At 40.9% G+C, this 27,265-nt stretch overlaps 1 protein-coding gene across 3 annotated transcripts in view; it reads right to left on the minus strand.

Annotated features, from left to right (window-relative positions):
• The window catches only part of ATXN7L1 (ataxin 7 like 1), a 488,131-nt gene extending 470,019 nt beyond the window's left edge, over positions 1 to 18,112 (minus strand). For all 3 annotated transcript variants that reach the window (XR_012716108.1, XM_075274094.1, XM_075274093.1), the window contains exons 1-2: positions 17,911 to 18,112; positions 17,349 to 17,417 (exon numbers count right to left, since the gene is read on the minus strand). Coding sequence is in view for 2 of the 3 variants with exons in the window: in XM_075274094.1 (XP_075130195.1) it covers positions 17,349 to 17,417; positions 17,911 to 18,100 (259 nt within the window). In the remaining variant the exon portion in view is untranslated. The remainder of the gene's footprint in view (positions 1 to 17,348; positions 17,418 to 17,910) is intronic.
• Positions 18,113 to 27,265: the final 9,153 nt, after the last annotated feature.

Consider the following 27,265-nt stretch of genomic DNA (forward strand, 5'->3'; position numbering starts at 1 on the left):
TTTGTTCTGCCTGAAGTTAAGGCTGTATTTTATTTTGCTTATCCTGTGCCTGACATAAAGGTTTATTTATTTAGCTGTTTGGGTTTTTTTTTCTTTTTTAAAAATAAACCGTTTTTTGCTGCAAGATTTGTGTCCCTGTCTGGTTGGGTCCGCACAATTGCTTCTACCAAGCTACCTTCCCCGCAAGATATAGATAGATAGATAGATGATTTCTATACATATTTAGCTCTTATATATAATAATGAGTTTCTGTCTGCCTGTCTATCTGCCTTTATGCGTGACCAAACGACTGGACTGATCTTCACCAAATTTAGCACACAGATACATCAGGTGTCCGGGAAGGTTTTAGAATGGGCCTCAACTCTCTTGGACGTACTGTTCCAGAGATACAGTATTCCCAAAACAATGACGGCATTATCCAATACAAGCCTGCAAGTCTTTGACTGATATTCCAACTGCCATACACACGGTCACTCCACATGCACAATCCAACACTAATATCCTAACTGAGATACACGCATCAGGGGATTAGATACGCGCCTCAGCATACAGTACCACACGTTGAAGGATCAGATACACGCCTCAGTACACAATACCACACGCCAAAGGATTAGATACACGGCTCTGCACACAGTACCACACGTTGGAGGATTAGATATGCGCCTCTGAACACAGTACCACATGCTGGAGGATTAGATATGCAGCTCTGCACACAGTACCACACGTTGGAGGATTAGATATGTGCTTCTGAACACAGTACCACACGCCTGAGGATTCGATACGTGGCTCTGCACACAGTACCACACATGAGAGCTTTACTCCAGGTTTCCAAAGCAAGCCAGCCATTTTTCTTCACTACTGTATGTCAGCTTTAAAGGGGCAGGGCACTGTTACACAAGGTCACATTCACACAGCTTTACTCCAGGTATCCGCAACAACCGATCGCAGGTTTTTCACTGATATCCAAACTGAGATACACATGATCACATGACGCTTATGGACACACACACACGACATACACAATACACCAGTTCAAAACTATGCAATTCTTATTGGGCCACTACACAAACAAAAAATGAAATCTACCCATGCGAAGCTGGGTCCTCCTGCTAATATATGTTACGTGAAGCTAACTTTATTGTAATTTTTTGTTGTGTAGGAAAGATAAGGTTTTATTGGGGAAGATTTCACCTATTTGTTTTTCTTACCATACACAATATTCTAAAAGGTCTTTTTTGGCTTCTTAAGCTGAAATGCTTCAACCTTTCAAATTTTCGCAACGTTCCCACACCTAAGAAGCCACAGAAAATATCCAAGCCTGGTCAATTCCAGTGGTTGCTTTCACAATCACATTTGCTTTTTCAATTTACAGTCAAGACAGTGTTTTAGGAAGGAGCTTCCACATAAGATAATGTGTTTAGGACTGATATTCCATAACATTATATATGCAACACGACAGAAATCTTTGCTATTAAGAAAATTATTAAAATATAAGTCTCCATATATGAAAAATTGTTCCTTTTTTCAGAAGGATAAACAGAAGCCACAGTTCACATACTTAGCACGCTATCTTAATGAGATCTGACAAATATTTGTAATGAACATTTATACTTGCTGTGACAAACATTTTGCAACTGCATATAAATCTACACTGTGCAGGGTACTTCAGTTACCTTGGAGACTTCCTGGCAAATCACAAAAATGGTACTTTTACATTGCCACAAGACAGAGAAGCCATGGCTGCTCTCGATGAACATCTATCAGTAGTTAAGACTTTATAAAGTTAAACATAGTAAACTAAATACTCACATTTTATACTTTCAAAATATGATATGATAGACGCCCAATCATTGGTGAGGAACAGGCCAACACTGATGAGGAGTCATAAATAATTTTAAGCAAAACAAAAAAAAAATTCAAGGCAGGACTGAGGTAAATACAAGTTCTTAAATCTAATAGTATCAAAGAATGGCATAGATTTAGAAGTCCTATGGTTTAAAAAAAATAAAATTTGTATCCTGTTTCAATTTCTCATTTTCCCCTTCACATTGACCATTATGTAAAGGAGAGTCCCACGTAAAGAACACACAGACACACTATATATATAATATGGACACACATTGAATATAGGTATGCCCAAGGTAATTTTTCGCTTTTTTGCAGGCTTTTTATCTTCCATGAGCAATTTTTGCTAAGCTTGTTTTCCCCTGACCAAAGATTTTTCTTTCCATAATTTCTTTTAATTAGTATTCCTAAATAGAATAGCGACAGTAACAACAACAACAAACAATTAAAAAGGCCAATCATCACACAAGCACAAATGCAAGTCATAATAACAGTACGATTTGCAAATATCTGGTAGCAAAAATACGTTGTTTTAGGTGATGTAGGATTTAAAGTTCTTTTTGGTTTGCCCTTTTATTTTCTTTCTTGTTCTGTTGTAACAATGTTTATTGTAGATAATACTAATAGAAAGAAAAAAAAGGAACAATAACACAAAAATAGCTCAATTAGATCATATCATTAGGGTGAATATGTTGTTGCAACCCTTGTAGCCCCATCCACAAGCAATGGTCAGTGGATACACTATGTCGCGACTAAAGCCCAATGGCCTTGTATAATACCATGGTAATGCATTCATTTGAGCGAAAAGATTCAAAGGTGCAGTAGTACCATTTACACTCGCTATCAGTATATAGAGCTGTGCTATGCCACTGCCTGTTCCAGCTGATCTGCGGCACAGAAAGGTTTTCGATCCTGCCAATCTGATTCTTTAGATAGGTCTTTAACCCTTACAACTCTGCAGGCATTTCTTTTCTTTTTTTTTTTTTCCTTATATCCATCCTTCTAAAAGCCACAACTTTTTTTTATTTTACCAGCTTAATTTTTGCAGGACAAATAGCACTTCAAAATGGTACCATTTAACATTGTGTACAATATACTGGAAAGCTGGAAAAAAAAAATAGAGTGGGGTGGAATTAGATAAAAACTTTGTGCAAGTTTTAAATTGCACCACAATTGAACCACAATTTAAAACTAATGTCCAATTTTCATTCGTTCATATTCAGCAAATTTATCAATACTTTTGTCAGTTTTAAGCTATTTCAGTGACTATTGAGGATTTATCTTTCTTTAAAGGAAGAATACCTACAATTTTGCCCATGTGTGTATTGTGACAATTGGGGGGTAATTTAGCATCAAAGTTAGCAGTTTTCCTGGATTTACAGAGGTGTTGGTGGCGCTGGGTGCCAAATAAACAGCAGATCAGGTGATACAATCCAAAATAAGTGGTTTTATTCAGTTTATAACAGAAAAAAATAATAAACAACCTAGCCCACACACAGGGCAATACCTTACTACTTGAACCCTGTCTAATCTACCAAAGGCAAGATTCTTCACTGAGGTTTCTTCTCACCAGTCTGGCCCACACTAAGCTTAACCAAGTCTCTTTTGGATTCCAGTCCTCTTGGGACGGACCTCCTGTCTGTCTCTAACTGGTCCAGTCCACCTGCTCCTGCAGGTCACAAGCAGCTCTCTCCTGCTGTGTGCACTCCCTCTGGAGTTGAGCCTCTTTCTCTGGTATGGGTGTGGTCAGAGTTCTTTTTCACCCTGTTTTTGGTCGCTCTACAGCGCCCTCTAGGTTCACACCCTCACAGTATATTAGATCTTTTGTCTTGGGGTTCAGTTGTAAACAAAACAACATAATCGCACTGAATCTGTCGCATGATGGACACAGGGAGTACCGGATGGACCCACTGACTTCAACAAAGAAATCAATGGTTTCAGGATTGCCTAGAATAAAAGGAGTGCCCATACTATTTTGCAGAACTGCAGTACAGAGCTATTAGGACATTCTTTAATTATTACTCAACTTCCCTATTTGTCCAACACATGACCTATGTTCTAGCCGAAGACATCTTGCATTCTTTCTTATTAGTCCTATCCATAAACACACAATTACATGTGGTATCGACTATTTATTATTTCTCTTCCTTATATAGCGCCAACATATTCCACAGTACTTTACAGAAATGGTCAGTCACTATCCCATATGGGCCTCACAATCCCTTATCAGTATTGAACACTATACTTTATTGCAGAACCATTTCCCACCGATTCCAATCACCATAGCAGTGACCCACTCCCTCATTACCTCTGTGAGGCAAAAAAAAGTTAAAAATGTTGTTCACTTCAATTTAGCAGAAGCCACTCTTGTCTTTGGCTCAAAATAACACAGCAAAACCTGCTTAAAAAAAAAAAAAAAAAAACAACCATCTATTCCGCAGCGAGGGGCCTCATTAATGCCTTTTTTTGGGTAATGCAAAAAGAAAACAATTAGGCTAAGGCCCCACAGTGCGGAAATGCAGCTTTTCTTGTTGCAGATTTTGTTGCGCTTTTTTGAGCCAAAGCCAAGAATGGCTACAACAGGAATGGGGGGATATATAAAGTACTTATACTGCTACCTTCTGCTCAATCCACTCCTGGCTTTGGCTCAAAAAACTTCAAAAAAATCTGCAACAAGAAAAGCGGTGTTTCCAAAACGTGGGGCCTTAGCCTTAAAATGGATTACAAACTGATGCAAAATGGACCTTAAAACTGACAATCAGCCAGAAAAGTAATGGAAAATATTTTTAATGTCAGTTTCTTTCACTTTCGTGTAGTCTAAAATTTCAAAAATACTAAATAAACACCTCCATACCAAAAGGTTCTGTACATTTTTTGCTATGAATAGGACAGGATACTATCAGGGAGAAGCAGGAAACGATTTCCAGCTTTAAAGAACAAACCGGCTCCCAGAAAAACAAACTGACTGGCTCCAATTGATTTCAATGGGAGCCGTCTTTTTGGTCAGGATTTTGAGGCGGATACAGCCTCAAAATCCTAACCAAAAAACCCCAAGTGAACTTACCCTTACGCTGATGGGATTCCATTTGTGAAAGTGTCCACAGCACTGAATCACAGGACACCTTTAATTTCTTAAAGAGCTTGTGAAAAGTACAAGCAGAGATATGATTTTTTTTACAATTGGAATTATGGGATATATACTCTATTATGGAAGTATTCCTTCCTAGATTTTGATTCTAGATGAGAACGCAGTACCTACATTATATGTACCGTATGTTTTCCTGACATGAAAAGCAGCCTATACTTAGAAGCACATCTCTGTGCACATGGCAACTTTGTAAGGAAAGGCTTTTCTGGGTGCACACAACTGAATCTGGCCTTTCAGACTATATATACAGATCCCATATGGAGCCATATTACAGCTTTCTAATTACAGTGCTATCTAAGAAACTGCTTACAACAATAGAATATACATGAAACTTACAGTTAAAATGTCAATGGATGCTCTGTGAAACCTATGCTTTGGCTGTGGCTTCCAGTCTGCTCCTCTCCAATACTACAACACCAATAATGCACAGACAGCCTCAAAATGCAGATCAGGGACTAAACAGAGAGCAAATTAGGAATAAACTAGTTCATTACAAGACACATGGTTTCTGAGCTGTGACTGTAACAAGCTGTACACCTGTATATCCATCACATGACCACGGACTGTAGATCACATGATTGTGAGCTGATTTTTATTCACTGGAAGTAAGCAGAATGAATGACTGCAAGCAGAATTGTGAGCAATTCATACAGAAAGGATATGGAAAAATTGTAAGACTTTGCACTATATATACATTTAATTGCAAAAAGTGAACAAGCCCTTTAAATGCTGATGTCTTCCATGGCTAGTGCAAAATACACTGGGGGAAGGTTGGGGAATTTATCAAGACTAGTATTTAGTACAGCTTTGATCATTGGCAAAGCTGGCATCTAATTCCCCTAAAACAGGGTCTTCCAATAGCTCAATATTTCCAGGGTAGAAAGAACTGCTCAAGTTTAGATGGTTTTCAAAAGGTCTATAATGTCCTGTATGATAGATTTAGAGCCAGGGAGTACCAGACATCGACAGGACGACTGATAGATGTCTATTGCTACAAAATAACAAAACTATTTATTGTTTTGGAGCTTAGGAACTAAAATCCTGTCCCAACACTGGCATTTACTGTGTACAGATCTGGTTCTGTGTATAGATGATTTTCACTTCAATTTCACATCATGAAGACTGTTGAGCAGCAAAACCAGACTGTGCTGGGAGGACACCAGAGCACCGAAGACAGGAGAGTATGATTTTTTTTTTTTTATTAAAAAAAAAAACCTCCCCAAGCCTATTTAAAGAGTAAAATTTTGGGCCGGACAACATCTTTCATGAGGGATTTTACATTTTCTCCTTTTATCTGATGCTTTTGTGTGGTGCTCATGAACAATGCATAAAGGAATATAAGATCAACATGTATCAGTAGGCCATTATCCATCAACTCAATGGTGAGCCTTGAGGTGTTTGACGGTGTGACTATACATGTTCAACAAATATTATGATATATAGTTACTTAATACGGGTACTGTATAGAGAATCTGGACTTCCAATTTACGTGTCTGATATATCCCTTTATCCCCTATATGCATTGCTAATGACGGCTAATATAAATACATATGAGGTTGATAAGGCAGTATTGGTGTCTTATACAGTAGTTATATAATGGTCCATGAAGCGATGTTCAGATAAATATAGCAACACCAGAGGTATATGGAGCATGGCCCATTACAGATGTGGCTTATTCATCATGCCATATCTCTATCTCATAATATAGATGTGGTTTACATGCCTCCTTTTGTAACCATCATCTGCTCTGGTACTGCCTATTAAAAAATGGACTAAGTCTAGTGTCATGTGCTCTGTAATACCATGCAAAAAAAATCAAACAACTCAGGCACACATCTGCTTGGCCTTATATTCAGGATTGTGTAAATCAAAAATGCACAAAGTCTGTGCACAACAACTCTTCTGGAATTTAGCTGATAGATGCATATCTATATGGCAGTCCGAGCTTAGGGAGGCACAAAGAGTTTTTACTGTGGGAGTGTGTATGCACCAAGGGATGATGCTCAGTGATCGTTGTATATAGAGATCTAAGATTGGTCCTCTTGACTGTCATCCTGATGTAGAAGGGAGATGGATATTGGGACAAATTTTTGTTTGGACGTGGGGGATGTACACAACCCAATGATGTCACAATAGGTTATTTATACCTTGGGATAACACCTTCCCGCATCTCTGGCACCAATACCCCAATACTCAAAGGATGCCATGGTGTGGCACAGATGTCAGTGGGGCAATAATATTTTAAAACATTAGTTCTTGGAGGGTGTATTCAATATTGGAGAGTATTACAGACTTCTTCATATCAATATTATAATAACTAACAGTTAGTGATTGGGACATTACATAACTATAGATGACAATACTCCAGACCTGATGGCTTTTAAAAAAGTGAATTGGATTAAACAAAAGTGATATTTTAGGTTCACACTTTAAAGTCTATAATTACACAGTTGTTACATATAAAGGGTATTGAATTATGACAAGGTACACACCTCGCCATAAATCTTAAGCGGCCGTGTAACTGCACTGAAATCTATGCCAGTCCATACCTGGCGTACATTTCAAGCATAGGTTACACCGGTAACCTAGTCTAAATGATCATAAATTTGTTAAGCCAATGACCCTGCCCACAGCATGTGCTCTCCATACACCTTTCAGGAAAATAGCGAGGAGGCTTAAAAGAGAAGTTCACGCTTTGTACAGAACAGAAAACATTTTTCACTACCATAAGAGTTACAATGGTCTTCATCTTTTAGAATTGAATAGAAAGTTCCCCTATAATAAAGTATAGAGCACACCTTGCACGCACGCAGCTGGATAATATGACTACTACATGTATAACGAAACGGAGACATAGCAGCATCGCCAAAGATAATCGAGCTAATGAATGGAGACATTTCAATATTGACAAAAACGTTACACTATCAAGAAGAAGTAACTTTGAAGGCATAGACAAATTAAACTTAAAAGGAACCTTTCAGGATTTTTCCATCATAAACTGGCCCAATCATGTGCAGGATGAAGTAATTCCCTTTTCATTGCTGCCTCTGTAATATTTCTATTACAGCAAAGTTAGAAGTGTTTGAAAGCATAAAAAGTCATATGTAAATTAACCTAAGTAGTCATGGGGGCGAGAGCAGCGTAACCTAGTCACGCCTTCTGCTTGCTAATCACACATGACTGACTTCTCCCTCACTGCCTGATTTCATGATGCAAGTGGTGCATGTTCGGACCAAATATGAGCCTTGCACCAAAGATGGCCACTTCTACATCAATTTTCTGATATAGATGAAATAGTAAATAACCCACAGCTAAAAATAGCCTTCCCTTAACATAACATACTCTATTCATAGGATAGGTAATATGTCTGCCTGATGGGACCCTGACAATTATAAGAATGGAGATCCCAGAGTTCCCTGTATGAATGAAGAAGTGTTCATGCATGCCCAGTGCTCTATTCACTTCTATAGGACTGATAGAGATAGCCAAGTACGGTGTTCTGCCAATCCCATAGTAGTGAATGGAGTGTTGATGCTAAGATAGATTATAGGGATTCATGGTGCTGCAAGGTTGATGTTCAGGGAGGGATTCATGGTTGAATTCAGACCTAGTCTATATACAGACAACTAACAGATCTAGAAAGAACTGATTAAACAGTATTCTGAAAATTCTATAACAATCCCTACATGAGCATCCAACCTTAAGATAAGATAAGATATTCCTTTAATAGTCCCACAATGGGGAAATTTCAGTGATACAGTTTCATAGATGGTACAGTAGTATATAACAAGAGAGAAACACATAGAAGCTCATGGCAGATAGAGAAATCCTAGGAATCATAGCAACTAAAAAGAAAGAAACACAGACACACTGCAGGATCATTTAGTTCTCTGTGCAGATTGATGTTAATAATAATAATAATAATAATAATAATACAGCCGACTTGGTTGTAGGACACGAGGAAGGGGGTCACAGCATGTGGATATAACAAGCAGAAATTTTTGCAGAGGTGGGGGACATATGCAGCTATCATGATAACATGTGGTAGTTCCTTTGGTAGGTGGTGAGATCTCCTGCTCACAGCTGATAGGCTACATGCACACTAGCGTCTAGCTGGGCCATGATTAAACAGCACAGAAAGCACATGGATAACATCCGTGTGCCACCCATGATTCCACAACCCAATTCATTGCTGTCAGTGAGCACGGGTCACAAAACAGAAAGCAAAGGTACCTGTCCTGCTTTTTACCCTGGGTTCATGGTTACACAGTTGTGTGTATAGGGTCACAGAAATGAAAAACACAGCTAGCACACTGACAAAGCACAAAATTATGTGGATGAGCCCTTAGGCTTACCAGGTCCAGATTTAAACTATGACCTATTAAAATAAAAGAGAGGAATAAAGCATGCTTATACTATTAGTAGATAACTACATACTTCCCAATATTATTGTCTGTCAAACGTTTCTTCTAAAAGATTCACACTCTCATCTAGTAACGAATTTAAAAGGAGTCTGTCACCAACAAACTAGCCACAAGACATTTTAGGGGACATTATGTTGAGCACACTTTTAAAAAGTCCAATAGGTGCACCATTTTCATAATATGCATATGAGGCTCAAGTAGAATTAAGCCATTCTAGATCCTCCAAAGGCTCAGGATTCAGATTTGAAACCCTAAGGGTATGTTCACACGGGGGAAACCAAATTCCGCTGTGTAAACTCTTCACACAGCTAGCCGTGACGGGTTGCCAATGCAGTGCAACATCATTCAGTCGCGGCATTCCACTCCCAATTAGGTCTGAATGAATGGGCCTAATCAGGAGGGAGTCTCGTGCCACAGATTCTGCGGGAAGAAGGAGACTCTCGCTTCTTTTTCCTGCTAGCATAAAAAAAACGCTAGTGGGAAAAAAAAAGCAAGCAGCTTTGCAGGTGGATTCCGCGTCAAAATCCTCCGGCAAAAAACTGTGTGTGAACATACCCTATAGTGAAGTGCTCACTGCACTGGAGCCTCATTTGTATATTAGTTTTATTTAAAAAAAACAAAAAAATACAATAAAAAACATTTCCAAGGAAATCGTGCATGTATTCTAAAGCTAGCCATAAACTTGACAGAGCCAATGGCCAAACACATTGGCCAACAGCTATTTCTACTGACTTCAACATGAACACGCATGACCGTTCAGCCAATCATACATATTTACGTCGATGTGGAGGAAAAAAAATAAATGCTTACCGCTCATCTCCCATGGATAGAAAAAAAACAGCAATTTTGACATGCAATATGTTTAATCCATCTTATCACTCAATGTTTGTCATTGAGTATCAGTTAGGAGACACCTACACACTTGGATCCATCAGCCAATTCAAAAGAAAATAAGCACAGTCAACATCACAAGTGTATAGCTTATTTCAAGTGGTTTTCTGGCCTTCCAGCCCTATGCACTATATTTATCTTGTGCTGGAGGCTCTTTGACCAGCTAACCAATGGGGTTGTTGACTGTTGGATCACAACTGATCTGAAACTACAAATAGGTCATCAATATTAATTGTCCAGAAAACCCTATAACTTTTCATCCTAGTGCTATATGGAAACAGTGTGAAACGCTACATTTCAGCTGTGTATTTACTCTAAGAAAAACACAAGTAATACACATGTGAAAGGAAAGAAAAAACCTAAAGGTGTTTCATGACTTTGCCTAGATCAGAAGATATTCCCCCTCCAAGTCCTGTAAACACCCAACAGATGAAGTAACACATATCACATAACATTAAATTGTTTAAATAAAAGGTAGAAGAAAGAAACCTTGGTAAAAGTATCCTATTATGGATCAAAAATGAAGGGTCAAATGAGGTTCTCTGAGCTGGCATCTTGTGAAGTCTGGAATCTAACCTGAAAACCATCATTTTCCTGCTAAGTTTTCGATCTGGCACGCAGCCTTCTAAAAAGTCTTCATTTAAATTAGCAGTGAAGAAACAGCTTTAAAGTGGTACACTACTTATACCACTTCAGCACAAGCATTGGGAAGGGCAATATCATACTGGCAAAGGCATCTACAGGTATATTGGATTGATAAATAATAGAACAGTAAAGACGCATATTACACGCTGATATTGGAAGTACCAAGTAACATTTTAATACTATATAGTCTAAAAGGTTAGAATAAAATAAACATTTCCTTGTTCCTGGTAATAATCAAGCCCAAAATTGCTACAACCAATGAAAACGCAGAAATCTTAATTATTTCCCATACATTAGTCCAAAAATGACTAAGGACAAAGTAAGGCTCTATTAGCACTACTGTGGTTCTTGCCTGAATATGTTCGTGATTTATCAAGAAATAGATCATGGTCTATTTTCTGATGGATCAGAAACATGCCTCCATTTTCACAGGCCATTCCATTGAAAGTCAATGGGTCTGTGAATGCCACACTGGTGGTAAGTCAGCGGTGAAAAACATGGGCAAGAATCAGCACAATTAAGTGAATAAAGCCTAAACAAGAGATATAGATGTATCAATGATCAATTCCTTGTTTACCGCCATTAGCTTCCTAGTTACTACAGTACCTATGTAGTAAAGCACCAGAACTATATACAGTAGTAATGATAAATTAAAACAACCTATACACATATCAACACCCAACAGAAAAAAAAAAAAAGTATATGGAAATTTTTATATAGCCCATAGTATACAGCATATACACTCATAACCATGATGTTCTAAGGTTTGTTTGCATTAGAAAGAGAGAGAATGAGTATTAAAGATTCCAGCCTCCAGTACATCAAGGTTTGTTAAAAGGGTTATGCCACGAAAAGTGTTTATCCTCTATACAATGCATTGTTGATTGGTTGGAGTTTCAACATTGAGCCCCCACTGATTCTGAAAAGAGGTGATATTTTTGGTACACACCAAAGAAAAATGTAGGTTCCGTGCTCCCATTAACTTCAATTGGAGCTCCAGAGATAGCAGAGTGCTGTACTTTGGCCATCTCTGACATGAAATGAATTGAGTACAAATACCCTTGTCATTCCTGTACTTGTGATTTGTGGGGGTGCCACTTGTCATATCCCCATCAAACTTATACAAACAGGATAAGGGAGAAATTCAGAAAATCCTTAAAACTACAAAGAATGTACCCACAGTTCCAACAGTTAAATATATTTCAAAATAGATTAAGTCAATTATTTAGGCTCTGTTCACACTAGTGACACTGAGAAAGCATTAGTACGGTGAAGGAGGCTAGAATTCTGGCTCAATTTTCAGCAAAAAATGAGTTTGTGATTTAGGCACATTTTGCACCTTACTAAAAAGTTTTGAAACCTGCCTAGAAATAGGGTTTGATGCAAAATACTGGTATAAAATAAGTCAAAGTGGCATAAGAAAGAAAAGTATATAATTCCAATAGGAACCACCAAACCTATCACACAGCGTGAACCATTGTGATAAACTTCTGCCTGCTCGGTCTAGTTTTAAACTAAGGACCAATTCACATCTGCGTTTGGGCCATTCTGTTCCCATCTCCGCATGAAAAATGTGGAGAGAAAAGTCCTGCAAGCAGCAATTTTCTCTCCGCATTTTTCGTGCGGAAACCACACGGACCCCATTACAGTCTATGGGGTCTGCCGGTTTTCTAAGGTAACCACTTTTGTATGCGGATTAGGTTTTAGTTTAGGGGGTCCCCAAGCAGACTCCCTGAACAGAAACCCATGCGTAGATGTGAACTGGGCCTTAAAATAAAAATTGAACACAGTAATCATAAATCTCCCCCAAAATTTCTCTTTGCAAAAGATCCATAACACACACAACAGATCTGCTAGCTAAACCCCAGTTAACAAAGCTTTACCAAAAGCTATAACCAGAATTAAATATTAGCATCTCCACAAACCTAAGTGCCTGAACCTGCATATCCTAGTTTCACAGTCTACACCAATCCAGAGGAATTCCAGGGCCATTTCCAAAAATCATCATCAGTATTAATGTCCTGCTGGAAACCTATAAGCCACTAAGCAGAGGATTACACTGCTTTACCAAACAGTTCTACCCTATTATACAACTATGTTTAATTCCTTCTCTGTAATACAAATGGTTTTTCTGTAGCAAATGCCAAAGCATTATTAATGCCTGAAAAAGTACCATTTCTTATATAGCACCAATCATCGGCACATTGTGATGTATTTATTGGTGCTGTTACACAGGATCACATGTAAACCTACCGCATTATAACCAAAACAGCCATTCCAGTCCACTAAAGGATAAGACTGGTTCACATCTACATCAGGTGTCTCTCTGGCGCAGATCCATCCTAAATCGCTGGATGAAAAAATGCTGAAAGACTTTTCGCCCAGCGATTTCATTTTAGAAACAAAATTAAATGGGCATCTAATGGACAGCCAATAGACCCCATTATACTCAATGAGGTCCCTTAGGCTCTGTTCATGTCTATTTTTGCATTCTTCTGGTCCTCCATCAGACTAGAAGAATGGACTGCCTAGTACAGATGTGAACCTAGCTTTACATAGATACATGGCTCAAGACAAGACATAGCTCTGATAACTGAACTTTAACTGTAAAAGATCTTGTATCAATGTGTCATCTCATGACCAGGGGAGAGTCGTATTCACTTAATATAATAGGTTACCATTGAAGTAGAGAACTTGAAACCCATGACATTATGTATTTTATTAACAGCACGCTAAACCTACTGTGCTTTGTTAAAGTGGTTGTCCAGTTTTAGCAAAGAAATGTTACTATTTGTATACTGAAACATTATCCAATTTTCCAATATACTCTATGTATCAATTCCTCCTGATTTCTAAAACTTTAATTGTCATTCTTTACTTCCACTGGATAAGAATCAGTCCATGGTCATGTGATGACACACATTGTGCACCTGTCTGTCCATCACATGACCATGGACACATTTTATCCACTTAAGTAAACAATGGATGCCAGCAAGCAGAAATCTGCAAAACTGTGAGGAATTAATACTGAAAGTATATTGAAAACTCGTAAGACTTTTCAATGCAAAAACAATAACATTTCTTTGCTGACCCTGGTCGATCCTTATTGTTCACAGAAGGAAGTTTTAAAGGGAACCTGTCATCAGACTCATTGGCCTGAACCATGGGCGCCATGAGACTCCATTATGTCTTAGTGTTTTAGAGAAGACCGTTTTAATAAAGTACTGGGAATAGCTTGGTAGATGTGGACATGAGGAGAGTAGTCTACTGTGCATCTTCTCTCCACTCTAGTCAAGTGACAACTTCCCTTGTCTATGTATAGGAAAAGACCGGTCAAACTGGGGAAGACAAGGAGACGCCAAATAACATTCTCCCCCATTCCAGGCTTGCTCTTAAACTATGTTGGTTTTTTTACATAATCTTTCAAAGTAAACCATAGCTTTTGGTGATAAGGGTCCTTTTTGGTCATGCTTACCCATAGCTCAGGCAGCATGAACCTGAGGACCCTTTAAACTCCCCGCTTGCTCTGCTGTATTACTGATTTACTTCCACTTGTTAAGAAGGAAATTTTAACAATGTTATATACAGGAGCTGCTACATTTCCAATGTATTATATATTATCTCTATGTTGTGAAGTTCAGCATTCAATACTAATGATCAATGAGTAAGGAACTACAGAAAAAAAATAAAAAAAATTTGATTTCTACAGAACTAAGATGCTCTGCAAATTTCAGCAAAGACTTTTCAAGACAGAGTGTTCTCGGCATGAAAATATGCTGTTCTTGCCATTGTGTCTTTATATGACACTTTTTCTCCTAGATTGTGGAGATGGAATTAAACTAAATCCAGAAAATGTGTGGCCTATAATAAATTTATAAGCATCAAACTGTTGAAGCTTTCAGAACACAAGCACTGTCTACTTTTGAAAATAAAAACATAAAAAGCCTACCTTTCAATATGGCTGAACCAGATTTACAAAAAGCGCCTACACAGAGGGTTTTTGCAACACTACCAATATATTTTAACCATTGAATGATACCTGCAAATCCAACGAATTGCATACAACTCCATGCTATGGATTGCAGAGCTAGGGTAGTTGATATAAATCAGTAGCACTACAAAAAGTCTCTGCAGAGCCCTGGCCTAAACATGTCAAAAATACCTACTATATAAAGTCACCAGAAAAAAATGTCACATATATCTACATCATCATGTTCAGTTTAAGAAGATGGCGTTCCAAATGCCAAAGCAACTAGCGATATGGAAACAAGTCGCACTCTGGGTAAAGCAACATTGAATACAGTATTGCTAAATCTGTCTGGGAGGGAATGAGAGGAGTTTCCTCAACATACCGTACTTAAAAGACCCCAGACTCCAGTACATATACAAGTGAAAGTGCTCCATTCCTTCACTCCGACAGAAAACCATTGAGCATAATATTTGAAGACTGCCTTCAACAACATGTAATATTGTTTACTAAAAATGCATGTTTTTGATATAAAAATAAAAAATAACCATTCAGCACATACACAAGGCCCAAAGCATCAACCATTTAACATAAAAGGCGCTAGTCAATAAAATCCAACATAAAACAGACTATTACACAACTAAATTTGTGTGCTACTCTAAAAGACAGCCTTTCCATTTTTGAGATCATCAACTGCACTTGACATTCTTACATCAAGGGATCACTATAAGTGAGCACACGTTAGACAAACTATCAAAGTTTTAGTAGTTTAAGTTATGTCCTTCTCAAGAATCTTGGATTGTCTATTAGTGAGGCGGTTGTGGAAATACCAGTCCCCAAAGAAATGTTTTATACAAATCCAAGCACTCTCCATCAATGCAAAAAAGTTTAAAGTTTATTCAACATGTATCCAATCCTTTCTCCCAAAAAGTTAGTATAGTAGCATCACAAGTAGATAGTGGTAGACAGACACATCCAAACGGACGTTTCGGTCCTAATTTGGACCTTTTCAACAGAATATCATGTCTGATTATCTAATCCTTGCTGCCAGATACTTATGATGCTTCTATACTAACCGTTTTTGTGACAAACAACAAAACACATGAAAGAATCTGATAGTAATGACACAATGTGTGCTCTTCCAAATCCCACTGTTCACATTATAAAATAAAGAATACAGAAAAGATCATAAAGCACAATATGATACAATACAAACACAGTATTACAAGGAAAATTTCCCTGAAACACATATTATAAAGCCAACAAGACAGCACTTCAAGTACAGCATCTGTCTGATATTGACAAGGAAACCGATTTTATTTGGTGAATACATGGTTATTACCATGTAACTTCCAAAGCAGAGTAACAATGAATAGTAAAAAATGTTCATGGAAAGCCACATAGAAGACCTTCAAGAGTCAATACTGGGTTTATGTTAATGACAAGAATTATAGGGTACACAGAGTTGCTGTTTAGCCAAATTATTATAAATTTTAGGAGTCAATTACACTGTTCTAGAAGTGAGTCTGACACTTAAGTAGTCACACACTAAACAAAAACATGAATGTTGAAAGCAACACAAAAAGTTAGGTAGTAGTATATTTGGCTTGTCCCAGACTATGGTGATGAAATATATGCCATTAGAGCTGATGTAGCAATGGCTAAAGCCAGGGCTACACATTGCAAACTTGCAGCAACCCTTGGCGGTTAACCCGGTGCAAATTAGAGTGTGAATTAGAGTAGCAGTGACGTGGGTGGGATTTAAACAAACTCCCCCTAATGTGGAAAGAAACTGCAGTGCAAACTGTTTTGTGCTGCAGTTTCAGAATCCGTATTATGTCACTTATTGCTACAGATTCCATGACGGTGCAAAGACTGAAAACTCCTCTAGCTGCAAGGGCAAAACATATGGCGAAAACCCGATGGTCTTTACTATGGGCAGGTACGCCCACTGCAAACTACCACATGTGGCGTTAGCCCAAGATAAACATTGAAAGACAGGTCACCCTAGTAGTCAATGTGACTATCTTAGAAGCATGCAGACAAAAGTTGAAGTCAACCCTAAAACTTAAGCAGCAGTAGAAACTAATAAGAAAGATTGGCTATCTGGCTCCTTGAAATCAGTCAAACCCTGGGAGGAGGTAATGTTTACATAATGCTAACCTAGCCAGGTGGCTGTGTGGATAAGTTACCTTGGAGACGTTGCCATACAGCAGCCTGTAACAACAAGTGCATAAAACACCCCACCATTTTCCACCAAGACCCCTGGAAACGGTTCTAGGGGCTCAACGTTCCATAAGAAGTAGGTTAGGAAGTAGGAACACATTTCCACTCTATAAAACCTCATGTAGGCCTGATGCTATGACCAGCACTCACTGGCGACTATGGCAAACCAATACGGAGGGTCCTTGCACCCAGAGACACTTACCTTCTTTATTTAGCCTCATAACCTCCCTGTTTTTTCCTCCGTCTTTCCCAGTCTCTTCCAAATCTACATCTGTGGGAGAAAGAAAAGCCAAAGTCAAGACATGCACCTCAGCGAATGTAAACAGCAATGTCTAGAAAGCCATGCAGCCCAGCCTCGGCATGGGCTATCCATGCCCACCACAACAGCTGCAGGGGCACCATGCACTTGTATTCTAGTTGGCATTTGTGCCCATATAGCTAGAATACACAGGCGTGCATAGGAAGCCCCAGTGGATAGAGGAGCACAGACAGCACTAAAGGATGGGCCTCTCTCTAATAGACACCCAGTAAATCCACACACACTCAGTCTCAGTCTGCCTCTGGTGCTCTCCCTCTTTCTAGATGTCTTCTGCTGTATATGGGGATTGTCTTGGAGAGCAGGACTACAGGGAGTAGCGCGGGGGACACCAGGGACCGGTCTCTCACTTTTATTTTCTATATATCAATCTAGATGCCTATATAAACCCAGGCTGTGCGGGCTGACTGATCGGTTACACAGCATTTGGATGGGGCCGTGTTCTTACTGTCGGAGCAGTGTATTTTAGCTGCGTCGATCCAGGTGGACCACGGTTTGCCCAGAAAAGCCTCCGGACTGGGCACTTTGCGATCCAGTGTCGCCATTGCTCTTCCTTCTTGTTGCTTTTCCTTTCCTTCGGAAGCGGAGCGACACGGGATTCGAGGCTCCGTGACGTCATCTTCGGAACGTTCCGACATTGAGCTGACTGAAGGGGAGGGGGAAGCCGAGCGACTGTGTCTCTGATCCTCCATGCTCATGTTTGGCATGTTCTGGCTGCAGTGCCGCCAGTGACCAGAGAGGGTGCTACGGAGCGCTCTCCCATTCATAGTATACTGTAGTATGCTGCTCTTCTGTGGCGAGCGACTCGGGAGACTGGCCACTTCTCATTGCCGCCAAGAAATCGCACGTTTAATGAGAATTCCAAGTAATAAAACGCATCAGAGGCTAAAATGGCAGCAAATTGTGTACACAAGACCGAAGCAGAGGCCGTAGAACTTCATGAAGAAGCGTGCGCTTTATTTAGTAGGGTTACAGCTTCATTGTAACTGAAACTGACCTTCCTGTCACCCTACTGGGTTTCCTCTATCCCTTCCACGGACTGTTACAAATGAAAGTTACTTTGTGATATGAATATAGCTTTGTGCCATCATGGATACAAGAAGACACACTGAACAGAATTCCCTAAGAAAATTGTAAATAACTAGTTTATTGTTTTATTTTAAAAAATGTTACATAAATAAGCAACTTAAAGGGGAAGTCCAATAAAAAAAGAGTAAACGTGACCTAGAGAAATACACTGCTCAAAAAAATAAAGAAATAAGATAAGAAAATCACACAAAAATCATCAATGGAAATCAAATTTATTAACCAATGGAGGCCTGGATTTGGAGTCCCCCCCCAAAATTAAAGTGGAAAAACACACTACAGGCTGATCCAACTTTGGCGTAATGTCCTTAAAACGTGTCAATAGTGTGTGGCCTCCATGTGCCTGTATGACCTCCCTACAACGCCTGGACATGCTCCTGATGAGGTTGCGGATGGTCTCCTGAGGGATCTCCTCCCAGACCTGGACTAAAGCATCTGCCAACTCCTGGACAGTCTGTGGTGCAACATGACATTGGTGGATGAAGCGAGACATGATGTCCCGGATGTGCTCAATCGGATTCAGGTCTGGGGAATGGGCAAGCCAGTCCATAGCTTCAATGTCTTCATCATGCAGGAACTTCTGACACACTCCAGCCACATGAGGTCTGGCATTGTCCTGCATTAGGAGGGAACCCAGGGCCAACAAAACCAGCATATGGTCTCACAAGGGGTCTAAGGATCTCATCTCGGTACCTAATGGTAGTCAGGCTACCTCTGGAGAGCACATGGAAGGCTGTGTGGCCCTCCAAAGAAATGCCACCCCACACCATTACTGACCCACTGCCAAACCTAAATGCTCAAGGATGTTGCAGGCAGCAAATCGCTCTCCACGGCGTCTCCAGACTCTGTCACATCTGTCACATGTGCTCAATGTGAACCTACTTTCATCCGTGAAGAGCACAGGGTACCAGTGCCGAAGTTGCCAATCCTGGTGTGCTGTGGCAAATGCCAATCGTCCTGCAGGGTGTTGGGCTGTGAGCACAACCCCCATCTGTGGACATCAGCACTCATACCATCCTCATGGAGTTGGTTTCTAACTATTTCTGCAGACACATGCACATTTGTGGCCTACGGAGGTCATTTTGCCTGATGTTGTGAGGTGGCTTCTCTTCTCTGGTTTCTCAGTTTTTCTGTTTTTTCTCCTGTTCCTCCTTGCACAAAGGTGGAGGTAGTGTTCCAGCTGCTGGGTTGTTGAAATCCTATGGCCCTCTCCACGTTTCTTGGTGTACTGTCTCCTGGTAGTGCTGATAGACACAGCAAACCGCCTTGCCACACCTTGCATTGATGTGCCATCCTGGATGAGCTGCACTATCTGAGCCACTTTTGTGGGTTTTAGAGTCCGTCTAATGCTACCATGAGTGTGAAAGCACAACCAATATTCAAAAGTGACCAAAACATCAGTCAGAAAGCATTGGTACGGAGATGAGGTCTGTGGGCCCCACCTGCAAAACCACTCCTTTATTAAGTGTGTCTCAATAATTGCCAATAATTTCCATCTGTGGTCTATTCCATTTGCACAACAGCATGTGAAATTGATTGTCAATCAGTGTTGCTTGGAGTTACATTGTGTTACTTAAGTGTTCCTTTATTTTTTTGAGCAGTGTATTTACACATGCCAATTTTTTTGAGGGAATTTTTGCTAAATCCAAATTCCTTTCATGTATCTAAGTAAGGTTGGTTTCTTCAGCAAGTGTATAATGAATGGGACAGTTCCAGAAAATGCTGCAGCACATTTGCTAAAAGTGAATGTACCTAAGGCCCAGTTCACATCTGCATTTGGGTTTCCGTTCAGGGAGTCTGCTTAGGGACAACCAAACGGAAACCTATACGCATAGAAAAGTGGTTACCTGGGAAAACACATGTACCCCATAGACTATAATGGGGTCCGTGTGTTTTGTGCTCGGTTTCCACACGAAACATGCGGAAGGAAGCACTTTTCTCTCAGCATGTTTCATGCGGAAACCAAACAGAAACTACACGGACCCCATTATAGTCTATGGGGTACGCGTGTTTTCCCAGGTAACCACTTTTCTATGCGTATAGGTTTCCATTCAGTAGGTCCCCAGACAGACTCCCTGAATGGAAACCCGAATGCAGATGTGAACTGGGCCTTAGCCAGTATTCAAACAACCAATTTCCATGCGTGAAACATGATTTGTGGGCAGGTCACATTTCCAAGCTGATCATAGCCATGTGAAATGGAACACCTTCTGGGCATAACTAGCAAAGACCGTGTCTCCCTGCAAATTTTTGACTTGGCCCCTCCCCTACAGCATAGCGCACCCTTTCCTGGCCCCCACACAGTATAATGCCTCATTTAAACACACTGTAATGTCCCAAAGTGGCCTCCACAGAGTTACTATGACATAGCAGCCCCTCTACATGTTATTATGCCCCGCAGTGGACCCTGCACACAGTATTATGCCCCACGGGGGCCCCTGAATGCGGTAATATGTCCCACAGTGGCCCCTGAACATGGTAATATGTCCCACAGTGGCCCCTGCACACAGTATTATGCTCCACAGTGGCCCTTGAAAACTGTATTATGTCCCACAGTGGCCTCTGTACATGATTTTATATCCCGCGGTGGCCTGTGCACGCAGTAATATGTCTCACAGTGGCCGCTGCACACGGTAATATGTTCCACAGTGGCCCCTGCACACGGTATTATGCCACACACTGGCCCCTGCACACGGTAATATGTCCCACAGTGGCCCCTGCACACAGTATTATGCCCCACACTGGCCCCTGTACACGGTATTGTGCCCCACAGTGGCCTGTGCACACTCTATTATGTCTCACAGTGGCCCCTGTGCACAATATAATATCCCACAGTGGCCTGTGCACACTGTATTATGTCCCACAGTGATCCCTGCACGCGGTATTATGCCCCACACTGGCCCCTGCACACAGTAATATGTTCCACAGTGGCCCGTGCACACTGTATTATGTCCCACAGTGGCCCCTGTGCACAATATAATATCCCACAGTGGCCTGTGCACACTGTATTATGTCCCACAGTGATCCCTGCACGCGGTATTATGCCCCACACTGGCCCCTGCACACAGTAATATGTTCCACAGTGGCCCGTGCACACTGTATTATGTCCCACAGTGGCCCCTGTGCACAATATAATATCCCACAGTGGCCTGTGCACACTGTATTATGTCCCACAGTGATCCCTGCATGCAGTATTATGCCCCACACTTTACCCTACACACAGTAATATGTCCCACATTGGCTCCTACACACATTATTGTGCCCCATATTGGCCCTTGCATATGGTATAATGTCCCACAGTGGCCCGTGCACACAGTATAATGTCCCACAGTGGCCCCTGTACACAGTATAATGTCCCACAGTATCATGTGCACACTGTATTATGTCCCACAGTGACCCCTGTGCATGGTAATATGTCCCACAGTGGCCTCTGCACACAGTATTTTGCCCCCATGAACTACATCTACATTAGTCCTATATCTGGAACTGATATTTTTGCACAAGGTCCTAGGTTCCCCCCATCCTAGGTCCTATATTTACACAAGGTCCTAGGACAGGGGGCATTCTGGGGGATTAGTTCTGGTGTCTTTTCACTCGTAAACTGTAAGTCTGAGGTATACCCTGATATACAACTCATACAGTCAGAGATACTAATCTACAACTTGACGCAGTGCTCACACAGAACAGAAAACGCTATTTGTTGGACTCAGGTCAATTTTTAAATATTTGCTACTAAGCCTGACAAAATGCTAGCCCCTAAATTGAAGTCCCATCAACGACTAAATGCAGTTTATCAGATAAGGTACTGTATTTTTCGGACTATAAGACGCACTTTTTTTCCCCAAAATTTTTGGGGAAAAGAAGGGTGCGTCTTATAGTCTGAAGGTGGCGCCTGGCATCCGCTGTAATAGAGAGGCGGAAGCCGGTAAGTGATAGACGCCATTACAGGTGCCGGGGCCTGCGACATCGCTGCGCTCCTCTGCCCCGCATGAAGCCAGCAGGGGCTCCTCCGTGCCCCCGCCGCTGGCTTCATGCAGGGCAGAGGATCGTAGCGATGTCTCAGGCCCTGGCGTCTATCCCTCCCCGGCATCCGCCTCTCTAGTACAGCGGATGCCGGGTCAGTATCAGCGGCCCCTTCTCCCCCGGGGCCGGTCCCCACCGGCCCCGTACCTGTAAAGCTGCAGGCCGGCTCCTGCGCTGCGATATCGCAGGAGCCGACCTGTTCGGGTGACAGCCGGGAGCCTAATGAAGCTCCCGGGCCTGTCACTGCTATATATTAGTATTGCGGCTGGGTCTATGACCAGCCGTAATACTAATACACAGAATGTCCCATAGACGGCAATACAGTTGTATTGCTGTCTATGGGACTTGCGATCAAGTGACCGCAGGTTCAAGCCCCCGGGGGGGAATAAAATAGTAAAAAAAAAAAAAAAAAAGCTTTAAAAATATGAAATAAATAAAAGTTCTAAATCACCTCCTCTTTTTTTTCAATACAAGGTGATCTAAGCAATAGATATCCCCCAAAATGGTATAACTAAAAAGTACAGCTGGCCCCGCAAAAAAAACACTCTATGCATCCCCGTACAGCTGCAGGGTCACCTGTCAATGTGGCCTTGCAGCTCTTGCAAAACTACAACTCCCATATATTAAATATTTTACCAGTTTTTGCTTCAAAATTTTTTTTCCCTATTTTCCTCCTCTAAAACCTAGGTGCGTCTTATAGTCCGAAAAATACGGTAATCGAGTGGTAGGGTCACCTCTAATCCTAATTCTATATGCAAACATTTTCATAAATTCAGCAAATATATTCCACCCCTGCAACGGACAACCCATCAAAAATTATTACAAACCCATCAGTATTATTCGATGTACTAGCCTCTGCCCGCGACTTCCTTTGCATGTTGTTGGCTTCGATGATCCACTTATATTCAGCAAATTGCTGCCGTCAATGGTTTGCCTGCTCTGGTGTTTCAGCAGCTTTTAAGCTGTCCTGCTGCTGATCTTGTTCCTCACGCCATGCCTGTGATTGTTCCACTATCTCAGCAGCTCGCTGGGACGCCATATAATGAGCGTGTTGTTGACATTGATGATCCACCTGCTCCGGTGTTTCAGCAGCTGTCAAGCTGGCCTGCCACTGAACTTGTTCCTCACGCTGTGCCCGTGATTGTTCTGGCATCTCAGGAGCTCGCTGGGATGCCATATAATGAGCGTGTTGTTGGCGTTGATGATCCGCATGCTCTGGTGTTTCGGAAGCTCTTAAGCTGGCCTGCCACTGAACCTGTTCCTTGCACCGTGCCTGTGATTGTTCCGATATCTCAGCAGCTCGCTGGGACGCCATATAATGAGTCTGTTGTTGGCGTTGATGATCCGCCTGCTTCAGCGCTTCTGCAGCTGTCAAGTTGGCCTTCCACTGAACTTGTTCCTCGCGCTGTGCCTGTCATTGTTCCGGCATCTCAACAGCTCGCTGGGAAGCCATATAATGAGTGTGTTGTTGGCATCGATGATCCACATGCTCCGGCATTTTGGCAATTCTCAAGCTGGCCTGCCACTGAACTTGTTCCTCGCACCATGCCTGTGATTGTTCCGACATCTCAGCAGCTCGCTGGGATGCCATATAATGAGTCTGTTGTTGGCTCCACTTGAGGAGAACTCTGTGACTTCTGGCTACCTTCATAGCTCTCGTTTTAGAATTTCGCGACAAATTAGATTTTCTTTTTCCTGGCATGTTTAAAATTGGCAGCAAAAAAGTCAATGGTACCGCACACTCTAAAATTATATGTGGTGCTAGCGAAAAAAAGGTCCTTCGACCCAAATATACTAGTGAAAATGGATTTTGCTGCACACACTGTTTTGTGATCAAAGGAATATAGAGATTTATTTTACAATATAGTTAACGCCTTTTGACACAATGCTAAATATTGGCATAGAAAGACAGGCTAGATCAATTGGATATGACGTTTCAGTCCTTAGACCTTCATCAGACGCGATCTAGTCTTGACACTTATACTGATCCTGCTACCACACTAGATCGCGTCTGATGAAGGTCTAAGGACCGAAACGTCATATCCAATTGATATGCCAATATTTTGCATTGTGTCAAAAGGCGTTAACTATATTGTAAAATAAATCTCTATATTCCTTTGATCACAAAACAGTGTGTGCAGCAAAATCCATTTTCACTTGTTTAAAATTGGCAAACTGCCAATTTGGATTAAAGGTGTTTTCCCATACTGTGTGTCAGCACTTCCTGGAGCAGATCAGATAATATGCAAATGCATGTACGAAATGGACTAAGGGTTAGCTGTGTGTTTACATAGAGAAATACTAGACCTGGCTTTATCAGAACCTGAGATAAGCTGCTTCAAGAGCAGTTTAATATAGTATGTGAACATAAATTCATAACAGTCATGAAGCCATGTCATTTACTGGGATAAAAAGTAGCCTATGTGTTACAAACCATCTATTTGCCAAATTTCATCCAAATCTGCTCAGCCGTCATTGCGTGATTGACTAACAAACATCCAAACATCCAACCTTTCTCATTTATAATATTAGTAGGATTAAAGGGGTATTCCCAACTCACCTGTTCACCAACATGCAGGCTGTATACTCTGTTCACTTCCTGGTTTCTCGGTAAATTGGTGGACGGGATTTCACTTGCTGTCTCCCAGACAAAGCCAGCTCTGCTAGCTCTCTTCATAGCAGTACATGTTTGTAGTCAGTAATGAGGGATAGTTGTAAATAAATAAGCACAGTATCACTAGAAGATGCACAGTATGAAGCTGATGTAGCAGAGCTGGATGTCATAGGTGATGAAAATCCCAGACTTACATGCTACAGGACCAAGAGTCAGCTTCCAATAAACTCAGTTTTAGGTCTGTGTTTACATACAGAGGTAACAGACTCCTTGTCTCAGCCCTTATAAGCAAAGTTCAATTAGCAGACTTATAACTGGAAGAGTCGGAGATAAGCTGCTCAGAAATACAAGCTCACTCCAAGCACTCAGCTCCCCCTCCCTCCTGAGGGCAGGGAGCTACGTCACTTGTCCTGGGTGGAGAGGTAAGATCATCCCCAGGTCCGTGGTTATGGAAACGCAGTGTAAACAATGAAGTGGATAATCTCAGATAATAGCCAAACAAAGCAGTTTTGCTGGAGCAATGTATTTAGGAAAAGTCTTAAATTCACATAAACTGACAGTATAGATAGGATCCTTGAGATGGGACAACCCCTTTAATCCATACTCTCCCCAAACCTCCTGCAGATGTTTAAATATGTTTTGCAGGAGGCTGGTTTCTGCCTAATATGCTGAGCAAGTCCAACTGTAATCCCCAAACCCGGTAAAGACAGCACCACTTCTGCAAATTGCAGTCCTATATCACTGTTAAATATGGATGTTAAGATTTTTTTCTTCTATTCAATTCTTTTTTTCCTTGCCTCCTACCGGAACAACTTGTACCCTTTTAAGTCCTCTCCATCCAGGTCAGATTCATACCCGGCATAGAAGCATCAGATAATGTGTGGAAACTTTGTGATGTTATACATTGGGCTGGCCACCACCATATACCTATCCCATTGCTTGGCCTGGACATTAAAAAGTTACCTTGCACAGGTCCTCTAATTTATGGTGATCACAGATGAATTCCAATGGGAGCTCTGTGTGCCAATATAGGAATCCAATTGCATACCTATATTGCGTCTGCACGTGCACAAAAAGACGTGCGTTATATGAACATGCCATTGAACTCAATGGCTAACTACATTTTACACATGTATTTTTACATGTGTAAAATGTACGGAATACACAGCGCGTAGACAGAATACACGGAGCGTAAACTCCGTGTGAAGGGGCCCTAACACTCAAGTTTTTATGAGGTAAATAAGTGTGAAACAACCATTTTCGTGAGCTTCATATTGTTTTCTATGCCACAAATAAGAAAAGAACATAAAAACAACCATAATAGTTTCTTTGTCTATGTCCCATAATGTTCCTATGGTTATTATGAGAAAGCTTCCCTTTTATTCTGGCATGTTGCCAGGTATGACAATGCTGTCAATTCAGATTCACCGAGATTAGAGTGAGGCCTCATAAACGTGACCGAAAAAGCCACACTGTCCCTTGTAGCAGAATACTGAACATTATGGATGCCATGGCCCAGCATGAAGGAAAAGTGTGACATTGCTAAAAAGGCCATCACTTATACTTTATAAACACATAATATTCTGTTAAACTGTAACTTAACTTTTGAATTTTTTGTTATTTTCTGTCAGTATTTGTGTTATGAATAAATTGCGTAATATACCTTATTGACAAACTTTGACTCCTTTCTGTGAAATCCTGTATTTCTTTACTGCTTCCCTTGCTTTTCTGCTGAGAACTGTCTAATTTTTATAATGCCCAACTGTTAGAAGTGACCCTCCCCTCCCCTTACTGTACATGTACAGTTTTACTTTTGACTCTTGTGTTTATTTCCCAGTTAGACTCTCTCTTCTTGTGCCTTCCCTCCCCTACTGAACCAACACCCTACCATTGTGATTGAGACTCCGTCTCATTACTGATCTCATTTTGCTATTGCTTCATCTATCTCCTGGTGGAAGAACGGATCCGACCCTCTCCGCATCTGAACTGTGAGCTAAAGGTATCCACACACACTACCACCTCCTGTCCTTACATTTTTACCCACGGTTACTTGTGTTACACTTTGAAGGGGCTTAATTCC

The sequence above is a fragment of the Leptodactylus fuscus genome, chromosome 5 (genome assembly GCF_031893055.1).
Source record: "Leptodactylus fuscus isolate aLepFus1 chromosome 5, aLepFus1.hap2, whole genome shotgun sequence".
Taxonomy (NCBI): Eukaryota; Metazoa; Chordata; class Amphibia; order Anura; family Leptodactylidae; genus Leptodactylus; species Leptodactylus fuscus.